General features: G+C 38.5%; 1 protein-coding gene across 1 annotated transcript in view; it reads right to left on the reverse strand.

Annotated features, from left to right (window-relative positions):
- Positions 1–20,746, reverse strand: part of NEO1 (neogenin 1) — a 256,126-nt gene that overhangs the window by 149,913 nt on the left and 85,467 nt on the right. Inside the window, 4 exon segments of the mRNA XM_028506136.2 lie at positions 3,032–3,185; positions 10,009–10,284; positions 16,833–17,119; positions 17,121–17,148. Of these exon segments, the coding sequence (XP_028361937.1) occupies positions 3,032–3,185; positions 10,009–10,284; positions 16,833–17,119; positions 17,121–17,148 (745 nt within the window).

Here is a 20,746-nt window from a genome sequence, read left to right on the forward strand (position 1 = left end):
TGGCTCTAGTAGCACTTAGTTGTCTTAAATTTCATTTGAAACAATTTTTTAGATTGTATTGTGGCAGCTGTAATATCAGCATGTTTAAAAAATTTACTGACTTCTGGTCAAGATAGAGGCGTAGGTAAACACAGCTCACCTCTTTGTACAACCACAGCAAAAATTACAACTAGACTACAAAACAAATATCACCCGAAACATCAGAAAATCAAGCTGTATGAAAGTCAAACAACCAAGGAATGAAAGAAGTCACATTCATCCAGATGGGTAGGAGGGGCAGAGACCTGCGGAGGCCCTCAGAGAGACACAGAGATTTGGAAGGGGCAGTCCCACACTCCAGTGTGGTGGGTAAAAATTGGGAGGGATACTTTGGGAGCACAAGATCTCAGCCACACAACAGACCACTCTGCCCAGGGTTCTATAAGAGGCCATACTGCTAAGACAGGGAGTCAGAGCAGCTCTACCTAAAACACAGAAACAAACACAGGGAGGCTGCCAAAATGAGGAGACAAAGAGCATGGCCCAAATGAAACAACAGATCAAAACTCCAGAAAAAGAACTAAATGAAATGGAGATAATCTATCAGATGCTAATTGGGGCAACTCTAATCAGATGCTGAGTTCAAAACACTGGTTATTAGGACATTCAAGGAACATACTGGGTACTTCAACAGCATGAAAATATCAGAAATGAAAGTTACATTAAGAGAAATAAAGAAAATTCTGCATGGAAACAACAGTGGAGTCGATGAAGCCAAGAATCTAACCAATGATTTGGAATATAAGGAAGAAAAAAAATTCAATCAGAAAAGGAAGAAGGAATTAAAGAAATGAGGACAGACTAAACATCTGTCCTGGGACATCTCCAAACATACCAACATCTGAATCATAGGGATGCTACAAGGAGAAGAGGAAAAGCAAGAAACTGAAAATTTACAGAAAAAAATAATGAAAGAAAACTGCCCTAATTTGGAAAAAGAAATACAGATCCAAATCGAGGGAGCACAGAGAGTCCCAAACAAGATGGACCCAAAGAGGACCACACCAAGATACATCAAAATTAACATGCCAAAGGTTAAATGTACAGAGAATCTTAAAAGCAACAAGAGAAAAGGAGACAGTTACTTACAAAGGAGTTCCCATAAGACTGTCAGCTGATTTCTCAAAAGAAACTTTGTAGGCTAGAAGAAGCTGGAAATAAGTATTCAAAGTGATGAAAATAAGAACCTACAACCTAGATTACTCTATCTAGCAAAGCTGTAATTTAGAATTGAAGGGTAGGTAAAGTGTTTCCCAGACAAGAAAAAACTAAAGGTTCATCATCACCAAGCCATTATTATATTAAAATGTTAAAGGGACTTTTAAGAAAAAGAAGATCAAAACTATGAATGTTAAAATGGCAAAAAATTCACAATTCTCAACAACTGAATCTAAAAACAAACTAAGCACACAAACAGAACAGAAACAGAACCATAGATATGGAGACCATTTGGAGGGTTACAGCTGGGAGGGAAAGGGGAGTATGGAAAAGAAAGTGCAGTGGTTAAGAAGCATAAATTAGTAGATACAAAATAGACAGGCAGATGTTAAGAACAGTATAGGAAATGGAGAAGTCAAAGAACTTATATGCATGACCTATGGACATGAACTAAGTAGAGGGATTGTCAAAGGGAATGGGGCATAACAGGTGGAGGGGGGCAAAGAAGGAATAATTGGGATAACTCTAATAGCATAATCGATAAAATATATTTTAAAAATAACAAAATAAAAATAATAAAAAACATCAAAACTGGTGAATTTTTATGTATCCATTTCAATATTGAAGATGGAAGAAAATACACATTTTTGGCATATTATGCTTTATTATTTCAAAGAAAGGTAAAAACACAACACCAAAAAAAGACTTGTGCAATGTATGGAAAAGGTGTGACCAATCGAACATGTCAAAAGTGGTTTGCAAAGTTTCATGCAGGAGATTTCTCACTTGACGATGCTCCATGGTAGGATGTACCAGTTGAGGTTAACAGCAATCAAATCCAGAAATTAACTGAGAACACTTACATGTTGTAACATGGGAGACAGCAAACAGAAAATATCTAAATCAATACAGTTACTGGTGAAAATGAAAAAATGTGTCTTTTATTTAAGAAAAAAATATATACAGACTTTTTGGCCAACCCAATATTTATCTGTAGTTTTCCTTTTATGTACTATGTTTGTCTAGTTTTGGTACTAATTTTAACTCCTCCTTTTTGGTTTTCTGGAGAGACTGTATAGGGTATCTGTTAAATATTCTTTAAACACAGGTAGAATTCTCCAGTGAAACTATCTGGGCCTGAAAACTTATTTTTTGGGAGTTTTAGAATTACAAATTCATTCTCCCTAACAGTTAAAGGGTTATTCAGGTTATTTATTTCATGTTGGGCTAGATAATAGTAATTCGTTTTTTTTTGAGGAAGTGGTTTATTTTCTTTAAGTTGTCAAGTTTACATGTGTACAGTTACTCACACTATTTTCTAATCATCCTTTGATGTCTACAGGGTCTGGAGTGGCATCCTCTGTTTTATTCCTAATATCGATCATTTGTGTTTTCGCTCTTCCTCCAGTTTACCAATTCTTTCTTCCAACCCATTCAGTCTGCTGCTGAGCCCATCCACTGAGGGGTTTTTTTTTAATTCTTTAGGTTCAAATTTGCCACATGTTTTTCTTTAAATCTCTCATTTATTTTAGAAGACATTTCTTTTTTCTTTGCAGAGATATTCCATGTTTTCATTTGTTTCAAATGTGTTTGTTATTGCTCACTGAAGCATTTTTATGATGACTGCTATAAAATCTGTCAGATAATTCTAAAACTTGTCATCTCAATGTTGGCATCTATTGGTTGTCTTTTCTCACTTGAGATTTCCTGGTTCTTTGTATTATGAGTGATTTTTCTATTGAAACCTGGATATTTGGGGTATTAATCAATAGTCCCAAATAGGATAAGGCCAAGCCTCAAGCTATTGCTGAAAAAGGTTTTAGGCAGACATTACCTTTCTATGTCAAGCGCCTCCTCATTTTTCATCCATCTAATGGTTGGAAGAGGAAGTCCTGCAGCAACACATGGCAGCACGGCACTCTGACCGACAACTCTGACTAGGGAAGACGGTTGTTTCAAAAATGCCAAGTCTGATGTGACCTCAGGATCTGAAAAAAGAAATTAATAAGAATAATAAGAAACAATAATTAAGAAAGCACTTTTCCACTTTAATAATAAGGGATGGCAAATTCCTATTTAGTCTGTGTGGCTTTGTATTTAAAATATTTTAAGCAAAAGTGACACAAGAAAATTCCATTTAAATGAGCAAACATTTCTTAAATAACTTCTATGTGTGAAACAATATGCTAGGTTCTGCAGGGGCTTTAAAGATGTGTAAGTTATAGCTCTTGCCTTCAAGGTACTTACTAGCTGAGGGCGGTTCGACGTGAAGCCCCTTTACTTTAAAAAATAGGAAAAAAAGTAAACACCTCCTGAATGGTACAAAGAGAGAAAGACTGAGCAAGCTCAGAATCCTTGACATCCTCCCCATTCAGTGACATCATACGAGGTTTACTTTCCTTCTCTATATCTGTGTGTTACTTCTGAAAATCCTTCTGAGTTTCATCTTTAACTTAGTTCACTCAGTCTATCAATCCTTTGACTATATAATAATGCAACTGTCAGGCTACTACTATATGTGTGTTCATTTTATATAGTTGTTCTTTAAGGATATATGAAAAAGCCACACTCTTATGAAGAAAAGATAGAGTTCTCTAAGTTTTGATGGTGTTATATTTCTAGTGTTAAGTTTTGAGGAGGGAAAAAAACATTCTTGGGCAAAGAGAGGTGACTCTTGTCCTCATATTCTTAGAGAATGATGTCTTATAGCCACGGTAACAACTACCATATCTGGCTTTAAAGTTGCGCATGAAACAATGATAGTCCTGTAGCCATGGTAACAAATAAAAACTGTTTAACAGATCAGTGACAACCGATTTCAGTGAACATGCTTTGAGCGCCAACCAATCAGTGACAGCTACAGGTTTTAAAAGTCAACAGGTTATTCAGCAATAGAATCACTTGCTTCTGAGACTGACATTAACCTGCTCTCATCTGTCATCAACCATAAAACATGCTTCTCTGACTGACACTGATCTACCCATGCCTTATAACCAAAAAACAGTATCTTCTCAAAATTCTATAGAAGATTGGAAGTTGGAATTACTCAAGAAGACTATGTTTCTGAAGAAAAAAAATAAAAAAACCCAAATAAATGAAAGCATATACTGTGCTTATTAATAGGAAGAATTAAATCATTAAATATCTATACTACCTAAAGCAATCTATAGATTCAATGCAACTCCTACCAAAATACCAACAGAGTATTTCACAGAACTAAAACAAATACATGGAACCACAAAAGACGCTGAATAGCCACAGCAATCTTGAGAAAAAAGAACAAAGTTGGAGGCCTCACCACTACCAGTATCAAATTATACAACAAATCTATAGTAATCAAAACAGCATGGTACTGGCATAAAACCAGACACAAGAGATCAACAGACCAAAAGAGAGAGCCCAGAAATAAACCCACCCCTATGTGGTTCAATTAATCTATGACAGAGAGGGCAATTACATTCGATAGGCCAAAGATAGTTTATTCAATAAGTGGTGCTGGGAAAACTGGACAGATACACGCAAAAAAAAAAAAATGAAACTAGACCACCTTGTTCTATCATACAAGAATAAACTCAAAGTGGATTAAAGACTTAAATGTATGACTCAAAATCATAGAACACCTAGAAGAAAACAGGCAATCAAATCTGACATTTCTCTTAGCAGTGTTTTTTTTTTCTGACAGATCTCCTCAGGCAAGGGAAACAAAAATAAATAAATGGAACTACATCAATCTAAACAGTTTTTGCACAGCAGAGGAAACCATCAACAGAACAAAAGACAACCTACTGAACAGGACAACATATTCACCATTGATACATCCAATAAGGGGTCAATATCTAAAATTTATACAGAACTCACACAACTCAACACCAAAATAACAAACAATACAATTAAAAATGGGCAGAGGACCTGAATAGACACTTCTCCAAGGTGGACGTACAGATGGCCAATAGACATATGAAAAGATAATCAACATCACTAGCCACTAGAGAAATGCAAATATTAAAACCACTATGAGATATCCCTTCACACCTGTCAGAACGGCTACCATCAATAAACCCACGAACAACAGATGGTGGTGAAGATGTGGAGAAAAGGGAACCCTAGTGCACCCTAGGGCGCTGTTGGTGGGAATGCAGACTGGTACAGCCACTGTGGAAAGCAGTATGGAGGGTCAGTCCTCAAGAAATTATGGCTGAAACTACCTTATGACCCAGTGGTTCCACTACTGAGTATACATCTAAAGAAACCCCAAACACTAATTTGAAACAATATATGCACCCCTATGTTCACTGCAGCGTTATTTACAATAGCCAAGATATGTAAACAACCCAAGTGTCCAACCAAGAGATGAGTGAATAATAAAGAGTGGTGCATATATACAATGGATCTTACTTGGCCATCAAAAAGGATGAAATCTTACCATTTGTCAACAGCATGCATGGACCAGATGGTATTATGCTAAAGGGAGTCAGTCAGAGAAAGAAAAACACCATATATTTCACTTATACGTGGAATCTAAAGAACCAAATAAACAACGAAACTGAAACAGACTCAGAGAGAGCAGATTGATGGTTGTTAGAGGGGAGGGGGTTGGGGGACTAGGTGGAAAACGTGAAGGAACTGATAGGTACAGATGGGTAGTTACAAATAGTCACAGGAATCTCAAGTACAGACTAGAGAATATGAGGGGGGACCCCCAAAACCCCAGAATTATCTTGCAGTTGGCCCCTTGTAGTACAGGCTTCTCCCACTAGGTGAGTGTTCTAGGAACCCATCTGTATCAGTGTACCAGTTGGCATTGTTGTGAGAAGCTGCATTAGGCTCCAGTGAATTTTTCTGCAGGCTCTTTCAACATGTTTGCCCATTTCATGATGGGTGGTGTGTGAACACACAGCAAGCTTTGACCAAAAACAGCATGAACCCCATGTACCACCCTCCCTATTTAGCAGATCTCACCCCAAACAACCTTTTTTGTTTCCTTGGATGAGAAAAGTCCTCAAAGGCAAACATTTTGTCGATGTGGAAGAGGTGAAGCAAAAAACAGCAGATGCATGAACAGGCATCAAAACTGACTAAAACATCTTGAAAGGTGTACTGCATCAAATGCAAAATAGTTTGAAGGTGACTGAAGTTCAAATATGTAAGAATACACAATTTTTTATAAATAAATTCCATTTTGGGGTGTTCCTCCTTATACAGCTGATAATATTGTAGTAACTATCTATGGTGCCTGGTGGGCACTGCGAATACCAGCAGGAAAACTTTGTCAAGTACATGACTGCCTCATCACTATGCTATACACCTGAAACTAATACAAAATAATATTGATTGTAACTATAATTGAAAAATAAAGTAAAAAAAAGAAACTGCTCTTTACGGAGGAAAAACAGTAGAATATCAGCAATTTATTGTTGGTTATTATGTTTCAACCAAAAATAAATTATCTGTCATCTTTTAATCATCACCAAAAAAAGTTTTGGGTTTTTTAATGCTAATCTAAAAAATAGCCCTGGCTGGTGTAGCTCAGCGGATTGAGCACGGGCTGCGAACCAAAGTGTCAGGTTCGATTGCCAGTCAGGGTACATGCCTGGGTTGCAGGCCGTGACCCACAGCAACCGCACATTGATGTTTCTTTCTCTCTCTCTCTCTCTCTCTCTCTCTCTCCTTCCCTTCCCTCTCTAAAAATAAATAAACAAAATCTTAAAAAATAAACTTATTCAGCATTTTACTAATATTAATGTATTATATGTGTTACAAATTGGTAGTTAGAAAATAGTCGTGGGTATATAAAATACTGCATGGGGAATATAGTCAGTAATATTGTAATAAGTACTATATGTGGGCATTGGAAATACTGGGGGAGCACTCTGTAAAGTATATAATTATCTAACCTTGCTGATGTACTCCTAAAACTAACATGAAATAATACTTAATATAAATAAACTGTGACTCAAAAATATTATAAAAAACATGTTTTTTCAAAAAAAAAAAAAAAAAAAAGACTGTGCTGGATGGACAAGCACAGCTCTCCTGACTAGGTCAGCAGAACATTCAGTGCTTCGTTTTGTTGCAGACAGCAAGCGGAGGCTGGTCCTTTGGCACTGAGAGCCTTGTTTCCTTGGCTCCAGTTGAGAGGATTTGCTTGAATGTTTCCCTGGGTACAGAGAAAAATTGAACTGTGCCATGTAAAAGAAAGTCAAGTAGTAGGCTGGAAAACATTGCTATCTGACAATAGTTCTCTATTTTTTTAACCTTGAGTTATTTAGCTAGATTTAATTGAATTTTGATGGAAACAAACAAATTTGAACAAATATTTACCAGCCTCTACGTGCCAGTTACCATTCTTAGCATCAGACAAAATTCCTTGACCTCTTTGAGTTTACATTCTAACAGAGGGAGAAAAAACAAATAAAACACGTAAATATGTCAGGCATGATATGTTCAGAAATAAAATGAAGGGGGAAAGAGAAAGCACCAGGGTTAAGGGGTGGAGGGTGGGAATGAAACATTGTTGTTTTAAAGAGTGGTCAAGAAAGACTTCCCTGATAAAGCCATACTTGAGCACAGAGATAAGTCAGGCAGGTGTGAGGGGAGAGGATTAGAAAAAAATGATAAGCAGAAAGGTACAAATGCAAGATCATGTTTGCAGTACTTTTAAAATTTAAATATTTTACTGTTTTATGCTATTAGAGTTGTCCCAATTTGTTCCCCCTCCACCCAGCCTGCCCCTCTGCCCACAGTAAATCCCCACACCATTGGCTAATGGCTAATCCCTTCCTCTTCTTTCAGCCAGTCCTCACCACCTTCCCCCCTCTTACAGTGGTCAGTCTGTTCCATGTTTTCATGCTTCTGGTTCTATTTTGCTCATTAGTTTGTTTTGTTCATTAGATTCCTTATAAGTGAGATTATATGGTATGTCTTATTGGCTGGCTCATTTCACTTAGCATAATAGTAGTCTCCAGTTCCACCCATGCTGTTCCAAAAGGTAAGAGCTCCTTCTTTTTCACTGCTGTGTAATATTCCATTGTATAAATGTACCACAACTTTTGATCCACTCATTTACTGATGGGCACCTAAGGCTGTTTCCAAATCTTGGCTCTTATAAATAGTGTTGTTACAAACACAGGGATGTATATATTCTTTTGAATTGATGTTTTGGGATTCTTAGGGTACATTCCCAGCAGTGGACTTACTGCATCAAAGTCAGCTCCATTTTTAATTTTTTTGAGGAAATTCCATACTATTTTCTACCGTGGCTGTACCAGTCTGCATTCCTACCAACAAGCACTAGGATTCCCTTTCTCCACATCCTCTCCAACACTTGTTGTTTGTTGATTTATTGATGATGGTCATTTTTGGCATGTATGAGGTGATATCTCACTGTGGTTTTAATTTACATCTCTCTGATGGCTAATGATGTTGACCATTTTATTCATATGTCTATGGGCCATCTGCATGTTCTCCCCAGAGAAGTGTCTGTTCAAGTCCTCTGCCAATATTTTGATCAGACTGTTTTGTTCTTGGTGTTAAGTTTTATAAGTACTTTATATCTTTTGGAGATTAAACTCTTATCTGATGTATCATTGGCAAATACGTTCTCCCATACAGTGGGTTCCCTTTTAATTTCGATGATGTGGAGTGTTTTAGAAACATAAAGCGGCCACAATCACAGAGTGAGGAAAAGTATGAGATGTAAGAAGAGGAGAAATGGGGGAGGGAGGTGGCATGAATTTTATATAGAAAGCCTTGCAGGCGAAGGATGTTAAGATTTGTTCTGAGATGGGGAACCAATATGAAGTTCTGAGCAAAGATGTGACATAATCTAATATACATTTTGAAGATAACCATGCTGCTGAGCTAAGAAACATTGGGATAGGAATGACAAGGGTAAAGATGATGACAAAGAAAGAAACTGCACTTTAAAATATCAGTCGAAGAACCATCAGAACACCATCAAGAGTCCCTGCCCATCATCATATTAGTCTAACTTTGCAAGCCAACCCATAGGCTAAAAATATGCCTATGAAGTCATCATATACAAAACCTGCCCATCCTATGTAGGGATGGTTCAATTATATTCACAAACTCACATAAAATAAGAAATGTGAAATGAATCAGGCACCTAGCAGTGGGAACAGAAGCTGAAAGGGTATGAAACATCATGAGGAGAGAAACTACGTTGAGCTACAGGTGAGAGAAAAGTGATGAGTAAGAAGTTACATAGCTGAGAAAAGAGGCGCAAAAACAGATTATGAGGAAAGCCAGTAGGAACAAAGAGAATGAGAACTCACAAAGAGAAGGAAAGAGGAGCTGGGTTTACATTAAAATGGGTGAGCATTATAAAGATTCAGGAATTCTTGCTTACCAGTGTCTCAAGAGCTGCTGTAGTAACCACTCTGCCCATTTCTTGTGTGAACTATCCTGAGTAAGTCTCTAACTCGTACAAGTAAAAGGCCTATCTATAGAAACTATTCTATTATAAGCAAGTAACAGAACTCAAAGATGTATTCCGTTGTGGGTGAGCCTGACCAAAAAAAACAGACTGAATGTTTCTTTAGTCAAAAAGAATAGGATAGATATTGAATATATGTTATTGCCTGATAAATTTTTACTGACAAATGCATTAACTTAAGTACAGATCTTTCTCATATGCTTTCTTCTTTTTTCTCCTCCTAAGAAAATGAGACTCCTTATGATGACACTAATATGTCACATACATATTTAACATTGTTTATTAAACAATTCTAATAGAACAAATTTTACCCATCAATAAACATAAAAACATCAGTCCTAGTAGTAAATGAATACCTGGAAGAACTTTTAATTCGGCTTCATCACTATACTTTGGTGGCCCACCACTTCCAACTACGCAGCGGTAAAGCCCCCCATCTCCTTCAGTCGCATTGCTGACAACCAATGTCCCACTTGGAAGTTTGATGACTCTGCCATCCAGAAGAAGAGGCTCCCTGTTCCGTTCCCACCTCACAAACGGGGCCAAATCTGCATTAACTTCACAATTGAGAATTGCACTGTTCCCAGCATAAACTGAAGAAGGTTCTGGTTGGCTGGCAAATCTTGGAAGACCTGGACAATAAAAGAAGAAATAAAATGCAGTTAAACATTATGTTAAAATGCAGTCATAGGGACCAGAAGCAAGTGGGCCCATGAGACCACAAGTATGACTGAACCAGGGTCAAGAAGGAGGTTCATGAGTCAGGAAATGGCTACACACAGGATTACAAATCAAACTAGTAAATGTACCAAGGACACTTGGAGTCAGACTCCCCACTATCAGAGAAGCATGGCACAAATATGGAAAAGAAGAAGGGCTGGATAAATCCCATGGTACTGGACTAGAACAAAAGTATCAGTGTAAACTTAGGGTTTTATATAATTATACATATACAAATATAAAGAGATATATATGTATGAAATACATATACATTTTATATACGAGTACGTTCATCTGTTCAGAGTCCAGAATCAATGTCACTGCAGTGGGAATGGGTATATATGGTCACTCAATCTTGATTTCTAAATACCATTATCCAGTACAAGTAACCAATGTCCCTCCGAGAAATGGCTGATTCTAGGACTGGAATGGGGAAAGCACAAGATGAGCTCGGAATGTCTTGTGAGGAAAAAAAAGGAAGAAGTATCCAAAGAACAATATAGATAAATCAAAACGACACAAAAGTCAGATTGAAGGGAGTTTTTCCTTTGGCTAAATCTGGGATAATGAATCATAAATGGATGCTAAAACTAGTAGATAAAAATTGGATGAGGAAGAGGATATTTATAGAGTATCAGATTATCTCTTCCCAAAATTAATAAAAGTACAAAATACTTATTAAGTTTACAGTGGAGAAACATAGCACAGAGCACCTTAACTAAAATAAAAGTTAGCATAATATGCTTCCTGATGTGATGCACCTGAAGCTATTCATACAGGAAAATCAGAACACCCAAAATGAGACAAGGAAAAAGAACAATGGTTTGAAATTGAAAGAGTCTAAAGAGACAACTAATTACTAAGTAAAACATGTATCCTGGACCAGAAAGGTAAGGAAGGGGGGATAAGTTTCTGCTTTTGTGGGTTTTATTCTTTGCTTTTTTGCTATTAAAAACAAGATAAGGAGTGAAATCTGAATGCTATCTATGGATTAAATGATAGTATAGTTAAGGTTAATTTCCTGAAACTGATGGACTGTTATTTAGGAGAATGTCCCTTATTTTTAAAAATATTTAATTTATTTATTTTTAGAGAGAGGGGAAGGAAAGGAGAGAGAGAGAAACCATCAATGTGTGGTTGCTTCTTCTGTACCCCCCCTACCGGGGACCTAGCCTGCAACCCAGGCATGTGCCCTGACTGGGAATGAACCAGTGACCATTTGATTCACAGGCCTGCGCTCAGTCCACTGAGCTACACCAGCCAAGGCACAGAATATCCTTATTTTTATAAAAAGCTTCAGTATGGCTAAAGAAAACAGCATTAAAATGAAAAGAGAAAACAACTGTATGGGAAAATATATTAGCCAACGATACCTCGGAGAAGGGTTTGGTCTCCCAAATATATAAAGAACTCACATGACTCTACTCCAGGAAGATAAATCACCCAATTAAAAAATGGGCAAAAGACTTGAACAGACACTTCTCCAACGAGGACATACAGGGGGCCCAGAGACATATGAAAAGATGTTCAGCATCACTAGCCATCAGAGAGATGCAAATTAAAACCACAATGAGATACCACCTCACCCAAGTCAGAATGGCCATCATAAACAAACCAACAAACAAGTGTTGGGGAGGATGCAGAGAAAAGGGAACACTAGAGCACCTTTGGTGGGAATGTAGACTGATACGGCCACTGTGGAAAACAGTATGGAATTTCCTTAGAAAACTAACAATGGAACTGCTTTTTCACCCAGCAACTCCACTGCTGGGATTATACCCTAAGAACCCTGAAACACCAATCCAAAAAAATCTATGCACCCCAATGTTCATAACAGCACAATTCACAATAGTCAAGTGCTGAAGCAACCAAAATGCCCATCAGTAAATGAATGGATCAAAAAACTATGGTACATTTATACAATGGAATCCTATGCAGCAGAAAGAAAGAAGGAGCTCCTACCCTTTGAGACAGCATGGATGGAACTGGAGAGTATTATGCTAAGTGAAATAAGCCAGGTCACCACGGACAAATACCATATGATCTCACCTACAAGTGGAACCTAATCAACAAAACAACAAGCCAGCAAAGTATAATCAGAGACATTGAAATTAAGAACAATCTGACAGTAACCAGAGGGGAGGTGGGAGGGGATAATGAGGGAAAAGGGGGAAGGTTTTCAGGAACAACTATAAAGGACACATAGACAAAATCAAGGGTGGGGTAGTATCAGGGGAGGGAGGTGGGGATGGCTGGAGTGGGGGAAGTAGTGGAGAAAAATGCAAAACAACTGTACTTGAACAACAATAAATATATATAATATATATATATACACCATAAGTATTAGGTACCCTCTGCAATTTACTCTTAATAGTTCAGAAAAAACATCCAGAGAAAATTTATTTGGGTATGGGCATATTTGCGGGGGGGGGGGGGGGGGGGTGATAAGGCAGATGTTGCAAAATGTTAACAATCAGGTAACCTAAGTAAAGACTAATGGGATTTTCTTGGTTTCATTCTTGCAATGATTCCATAAGTTTGAAATTGGTTAGAAATAAAATATTAACCAAAAAAAATTAAGTCATAAATACTCTACACGTGCCACAGAATGCAATGGTTGGGAGCATGAGTTCTGGAGTCATGTCACCTGCATTCGAATCCCAGCTGCACCACTTCGTTGGTGAAGCTGTAGTGCTGGGAAGCTACTTAACCTCGAAGACTGTTTTCTTCATCAGTAAAATGAGAAGAATTACAGGCCTCAGCATTCTTAAAGAGGTTGAACACTTAACTAATTAAATATCTGACAAATTCATGTATAGCATACTGCTTGGCACATAATTGCTCACAAATGTAGCGACTATTAAAATTAATGTCTAAGAAGTGACTGACATGCTCAGAATACAACAAAATGTTTCTTTAAAGAATAACATATTAAATTATGGGAAACTATATGTCTTCTAGTTTTTATGGTGGTTAATTAGTCCATATGTAAAAATACACATTTACAGGTTGTCTAGCTGTGCTAAAAATATTTTTAATTTTTTGGTTTAAGGGGATTTTTGAAGAAAGGAAATAAAGATAAAATTAACAAAATGCCCAGTTTTCAGAAACCAGAAAATTAAAAGAAATGAACAAAAACACACACAGATACTAACTAACCAAGGGGGAGGGGAGGAATCTGGAATAAAACCACGAGATAGTTCCATTTTTTAAAAAGTTAAAAAATTCTTCCTACATAGGTCCCATTAAAATGAGTAATTTTAAAAAACCTAAACCCCACAAACAACATATGGGGAGTCAGCAGACAGAAATTTCAAAAAGTTTCTAAGTAGAGAAAGCAGATGCAAGAACTAGAACTAGTGTCTAGTAACTAGTAACTAGTAACTAGACACTGAAGCAGAAAGTGCTGCAGCTTCCCGTGCTCAGAAGCAGGCAGCCAGCTCATCCTGCTGCCTTGGAGGAATTGTAGGAGAAAAGAGAGTGGGAAGGGGGCTGCCAGGAAAAGAATTATACTGTCTCTATTCAGACCACCCAGCTGCCCATCTTGCAATTCAAAACACTCACAGTCAGGGTAATGCCCAAGCAGTAAATAAAATTTTCTGCTGTGGAAAAATGAGACAGCCCAGAGAAAAAGACTTCTCATGTTTAATTCTAGGACCTATCTACTTTGTGTTCTTCAGAAATTCCCCTTCTTGCGTGACTGGCCAAAATCAGTTTCTATTGCTTGCCATCGTAGACCTTAATGAATAGTCTTTAGAATGGTAATTGGCTGTATATTCTTTTCTTTAAAAAAGTTGTACTGAGATACAATTTATACAGTATAAAATTTACCAATTTAAAGTAACAATTCAATGGTTTTAGTATATGCACAGAGTTCTACAACAATCACCATATTCTGATTTTTTAGAACATTTTCATCATAGTCCCCCCCAAAATCCTTGTACTACTGCAGTCATTCCCCATACCCTCTCCACCTCCCTCTCTACCCCCTATATCCTTATTCTCCTTCATTCTTAGCCCTAGAAACCACAATCTACCTTTTGCTATATCTTTGCCTATCTGGATTTCATATGTATGAAGTCATAAAATAGATGTCTTTGGTGACGGGCTTCTTTAGGTCAGCATAATGTTTTTTAAGACATCTATATTGCCGTATATATCAACTTCATTCCTTTTCTTTGCTAAATAATACTCCATGTATGAATATACCACATTTTGGTTATCCATTCTTCACTTGATAGACATGGTCATTGTTTTCACTTTCTAACTATTATGAACAATGCTGCTATAAACATTCATGCACAAACTGTTACTTGAACAAACCTTTTCATTTCTCTTGGGTACCAGATACCTAGAAATGGAACTGCTCAGTGATCTGGTAACTCTATGGTTAACATTTTGAGAAAATGTCAAATTGGTTCAGTGATCTTTTTAAATTACACACACGCACACACACGCACACACCCCCCCCCAAGTATACCCTATGATACAGCAAGTAGCAGATTACTGTCTAGTGATCTATCCCACAGAAATAAAGATTTGTAAAGGCCGTTCATTATAGAATTGTCTGCAACCTCAAACAATATTTATCTATGTAAACTATTCCTCAAAAAGGGATCTTTAGATATTTCACAGTGTATCTATAAATGAATATGATGTAACTACTAAAAAGAACTTCTATTACTCTCTGAGCTACTTTTTCCTCTGGACAACCCAGGCCAAATAATTTATCATTTTACCTGTTTTACTTAAACATTACCTGTTTACTTAAATATTAAAGTTTAAAATTACCTGGTTTACTTAAATATTAGGTCAAGAAGTGTTTCCTGAAAGATACGAAAGTTAGGGGGAAGAATGAACAAATCTAGCGGAGGAGAAGAAAGAGAGGAAAAGGTAAGAACCACAGCCTTACCAGCCAGTGGGGAAGTCATGAGCAAAAGCCAGAGGCAGAGAAGGAACGGGGACGGAAAACATTCAGTACTGCCAACATTTAAAATGCTGTGATGGTGGTGATGGAGGCAGAGGGCAGGGTGAAGTGATAAGAAAGAAAGCGGGAGAAGTGGAAGCCAGATCATGAAAGAGGCCTTAAAGAGTTTAGAACATTAACCTCATGTGTTACTAGAGAGTCACCGATGGGTGAGAAACAGAGCTCTGACCACAATGTGGAGATGGAACGGGAGGAGGAAGAGGGTTATGCGGCAGGCGGTTACAAGGCTGTGGTGAGGGATGATGAGCAGCCTCAGGAAGGAGAATATGAATCAAGTACAGAGAAATCAGAAAGCAGAATTCACTGGATTGGTGATTGGATATGGGGTACCACTGAAAGGAAGAAGTTCTGATACATACTACAAAAATAATAAAGGGTGAGAAACATCAGTGATAAACAGGGGCTGACCTAAGTGACATTATAGGGGCGGTTATGATGCTAACTTACTTATCAATAAGTTGGAAAAGCTTGGCATAAAGATTTTAAAAATAAGAAGAAAAGATTGTCTGAAGAACTGACTTTTAAAAAAAAAAATTCTTCCATTCTCAATCTGTAATTATGGAATAACAACAGCAGCCTTACATCACACTCAAGTATAACTGTGAGTATTTGCTCTGAAGAGGAAAAGGGCCACTGCACTCAAGAATGAACGAGCAAACACACCCCACAGTGCGCACAGGATGGGGAGCCACGACCTGCAGTGGGAATGAGATGGGACACTAGTCTCAGCCACATTCTTTTTTTACATGTTAGCACTTCACCAAGATGACCATAAACATTAGACAATACAATTTTTGTACAATGTGAAACTTAGCAACAAGTAAATATTTCACCTGGTATTCAGGTGAAGAAACCCTGATCTGAGGAATGCCAGTGTCTACTACAAAACAGGTGTGACTTATGGAGGAACCACATCTTACTCTTCTGAAGTCTTAATTTTCTTATATTGTTCATCATTCTTCAAATGAGAATGCTCTAAAGTAAATGTTTCTCTCCTTAAAACTTTCTGTTCTTCACCTTAAATATATAATACAGTCTACAGATTTTAAAATATTTATCTAATTAATGTCATTTGCCTTGGTTAAGTCATGATTCTGGCTATACTTTGAGTTTCATAAAGCAATATTAAATGGTTATGCTGAGTAGGACAAAAGTTAGCAACTAAAGTGACTCAGTTTTCCCACACAAGTTCCTCTTGTCACATTCCAAGTTACAAAGGAAAAAAAGAACTGGTTCAGTACTCTTATAGCAACCTTAAGCCATCTAATCATCAGAACGGGGGAAATGCTATAGTTCATTCCCTACAGCACTGAGCATGTCCTACACTGTACATGGTCATTGATAGTTGTTTAAGTAAGTATATCATCATCTGCTGTTACCAGTTAAATGAAAAGTCTAGGATAATGCTGCTTTTATTAAAATTTACCCTTATAAAACTTTGAAAACACAAATAAATTACTTAACAAAACTTACCTGCTACTGTGAGCTTGGCTGTTCTACTGACAATAGTTCCAAGACTCTCAACGGTGGCCACACACTGGTAATAACCTTCATCAGGTTTATTGTGTTTGGAATGCACCACGTTGATGATAAATAAAGACCCATCTGGGAGAAGCTGGCGTCGATCATCTGATACTAAGTTTAGAAATGTTCCATCTTTTTTCCATTCAATTTTTGGAGAGGATTCCGAATATGCTGAACAGTTTAACACAACAGAAGAGCCTCTAACTGACAGTGTGTCCATTGGCTCCACCAGAAAAAAATGGAGTGAATGTTCGAATGCTGGATCCTACAAAAATAATAAAGAAAAGAACAAAGTTATCCAAAACTTTCTTCTACTGTTTCTATAAAAAAAAATAATATGTCCAAAAATTATTTATAGTTATGCTTTTTAGGTATGATACATAAATACAGTCATTTCACTATGACTATCTAATAAATAAAATTTATTTTTCATTAGTAAATCAAAATTTGACCCATTTAGGAGAATGACCCAAGATGGTGGCAGAGGAGGCGAATGTTACACTCATCTCCTTCAGCGTCCAAACGAAAATTACAGCTGAACTTTAGAACAATCCAACTCAATAACCAACTGAAGGCGAGCTAAAAAAAGTCTTACAACCAAGGATTTACAGAAGAAGCCACCCTGAGACTGGTAGAAAGGGCAGAGATGCACAAAGGGCTGGCCAGCTCAGCTGCAAAGGTCCTGCATGAGGAGTGGGGGCTATCAACCCCATGCCTGGGTTCCCCAGCCCAGAGCACCAGAGCTGGAAAGAGGAGCCCACATAATATCTGGCTGTGAAAATCAGCAGGGATTATGTCCACAAAGAAGAGATGGGACTCTGCTAGAAACCCAGGCATCCTCTTAGAGAACCAGGGCAAAAAGTCTTGTTCACAGTCACTCACACTAGCTTCTAGCAGAGGGAGGGTGGGCAGATTGGAGCAGACTAGAATCCTGCAAGGAGAGAATGGGTTGTGAGGGTCCAGGGAGAGAGCTGATGGGACAGCCTCTAGGGTCCCTATGCTGAGTCCCTCTCCCACATGGCCTACAGACTCCATCTTTCCTGGGTCTAGCACTTCCCTTTACACAACATTGACCTGGGGATATCCACTGGCCCCACATTCCTGACTCCCTGTCTTACTGCACTGCCAAGTTCACACCCTGCACAAGAGTCAGCTGGTTGTGGCCTGTGGTGAAAACGTTCTTCAAAGACTCTTGAGGAGATCCAGGCAGACTAGAGGAGAAACTGAGTTGTATGGCTCCAAAGCGGGGTCCCTTTTCCCCCTGCACATTTGATGGATGCCACTGTTCCCATGCAAAACCCTCCCTCCACATGGCTAAATGTTGATCTGTCTGGGCCTGAAAATCCTGCTGCCCTTACCCTAATAACTCCGAGACCCTACCCACCACAAAGGTCCATGGGCACCCAATGGGTGGTGGCTGGCCTTGGTGTATCCTGAGATTTATGTCGAGGGGCCTCGGATCCAGCACTGATGTCAAGGCTGAATCTGTTATCAATGTAGTGAACACTACTCACTCCTACCTGGTGACTCACTGAGACCTACCTCACACAACTCGAGTACCACCATAAGCTCTTTCACTGATTGAGCCTACCAGGCAGCCAGCAGGGGAAGGCTAATCTAAGCACTCTGACTTTTTCCTGACCCCTCCCTGGCTCTGTGCTGGTGGAAGAAAACCTTGGTGTCCAGCTTGGCCCCTTTCGTGCACATCCAGGCCCAGCAGAGGCAGCTACAAACTGTGGATTGCATTATAGCTCCAAAAAGGTGGCCCAGGGCCAGTTGCAAGCAGTGCCTGACACTAACCTGCACCCAAGAGGCACTCCCAAGAGTCTCCAAAACCAAATCCACTGGTAGGCTTCAGACCACATCAGTGCACGGTCCAATTAACTCCGTAAGTGGCATACACAAAGATCTCAGCAGGTACCAGGTACTGATGGGGCCAAATCCATTTCATGAAGTTAGCCCCTGCACAGAAGCTTGTACACAGTGGTAGGAGTAGAGCCCCACAGCCAGCCAGCCCAGGACCAACCCCACCAATGAATGGGCAAAAATCAATCAAGACTAAATGTACAACAGGAGAGCTCACATAAACACACATGAGACATTTCTGGGCACCTTGCTTAGGTGATCAGAGGCTGTACTACTAAGCCCCATGGGACACTTACTACATCAGGCCTCCATACCAAGACTAGAAGACAAAGCAGATCTACTTAACATACAAAAACAAATTCAGATAAGCAGCTAAAATAGGGAGACAAACAAACATATTGCAAATTAAAAAAAAAAAAAAAAGATAAATCTCCAGAAAAAGACCTAAATAAAATAAGCAAGCAATCTACCAAAGTTAAAAACAATGGTTATGAGGATGCTCAAGAAATGCAGGCAAATAATAAATGAACTCAGTGAGAACTGAAACAGAGACAGTAAACTAAAAAAATATGGTATAAACAAAACTTAAAAAAAAAAAAAAAAAAAAAAAAAAAAAAAAAGAACCAAAGTAATAAGAACACAATGATCTGAAATGAAGGATATACCAGAAGGAATCAACAGCAGGTTAGATAAAGCAGAGGATAAATCAATGATTCGGAAGACAAGATAGCAGAAAACATCCGATCAGAGCAGCAAAAAGAAAAAGGAATTTTATTTTATCTTATTTTTTTAAGATTTTATTTATTTATTTTTAGAGAGGGAAGGGGGGAGAGAGAGAGAGAGAGAGAGAGAGAGAGAGAGAGAGGAGAGAGAGAGAACATCAATGTGCGGTTGCTGTGGTCATGGCCTGCAACCCAGGCATGTACCCTGACTGTGAATTGAACCTGCGACACTTTGGTTCTCAGCCTGCACTCAATCCACTGAGCTATGCCAGCCAGGGCAGAAAAAGGAATTTTAAAAAGCAAAGAAAGTCTAAGGGCCTCTGGGACAACATGAACCATAACAACATCTGCATAAGAGGGGCACCAAAAGGAGAAGAGAAAGAGCAACGGATTGAGAACATACTTCAAGAAATAATTATTGGAAACTTTAGCTGGTGAAGAAGAAGACACACAAGCCCAGGAAGCACAGAGAGTTCTAAACAAGATGAACCCACAGAGGTCACACCAAAACATCCCAATTAAAATAGCAAAGGTTAAAGACAAAAAGAAAAACTTAAAAGCAACAACAAAAGAGTTACCTACAAAGGGAGCTCTAATAAGACCGTTAGCTGATTTCTCAACAAAAACATTTCAAGCCAAAAGGGACTGGCACCAAAAATTTAAAGTGATGAAAGCCAAGAATGTGTGATTAAGATAACTCTATCCAACCAAGCCATTGTTTAAAATTGAAGGAGAAAGAAGAGCTTCCCAGATACACTTTGCCTCTTTGCATAACCAAAAGAAGGACAACAACAAATTAAAAAAACAAATAACCAGAACTGACAGAAAATCAAACTCTATGGAAGTCCAACAACCAAGGAGTTAAAGAAGAAACATTCATCCAGACTGGTAGGAGGGGCAGAAAAGACTTGTAGCAAAGCAGCAGCTAAAGGACTGGGCAGGTGAAGCAGCAGCTAGCAGAATGGGCTGTCCCACATTTACAGGCAGATAAAGCAAGAGGAACAACTGAGGAATGAAATAGATCATGCAACCCAGTATTACAGTGTGGGGAACGCACGGGGGTTCCAGTGTGGGGAAATAAAGCCTCAAAACCTCTAACTGTAAAAACCTGTGGGGCTGTGGCAGAGGGAGAAACCCCCAGCCTCACAGGAGAGTTTGCTGGAGAGACCCATGGGGTCCTAGAACGTACACAACCCTCCCACCAGGGATCAGCACCAGAAAGGCCCAACTTGCTTGTGGGTAGTGGGGGAAGTACTGAAAGCCAGCAGAGAGTCA

The sequence above is a fragment of the Phyllostomus discolor genome, chromosome 1 (assembly GCF_004126475.2).
Source record: "Phyllostomus discolor isolate MPI-MPIP mPhyDis1 chromosome 1, mPhyDis1.pri.v3, whole genome shotgun sequence".
Taxonomy (NCBI): domain Eukaryota; kingdom Metazoa; phylum Chordata; class Mammalia; order Chiroptera; family Phyllostomidae; genus Phyllostomus; species Phyllostomus discolor.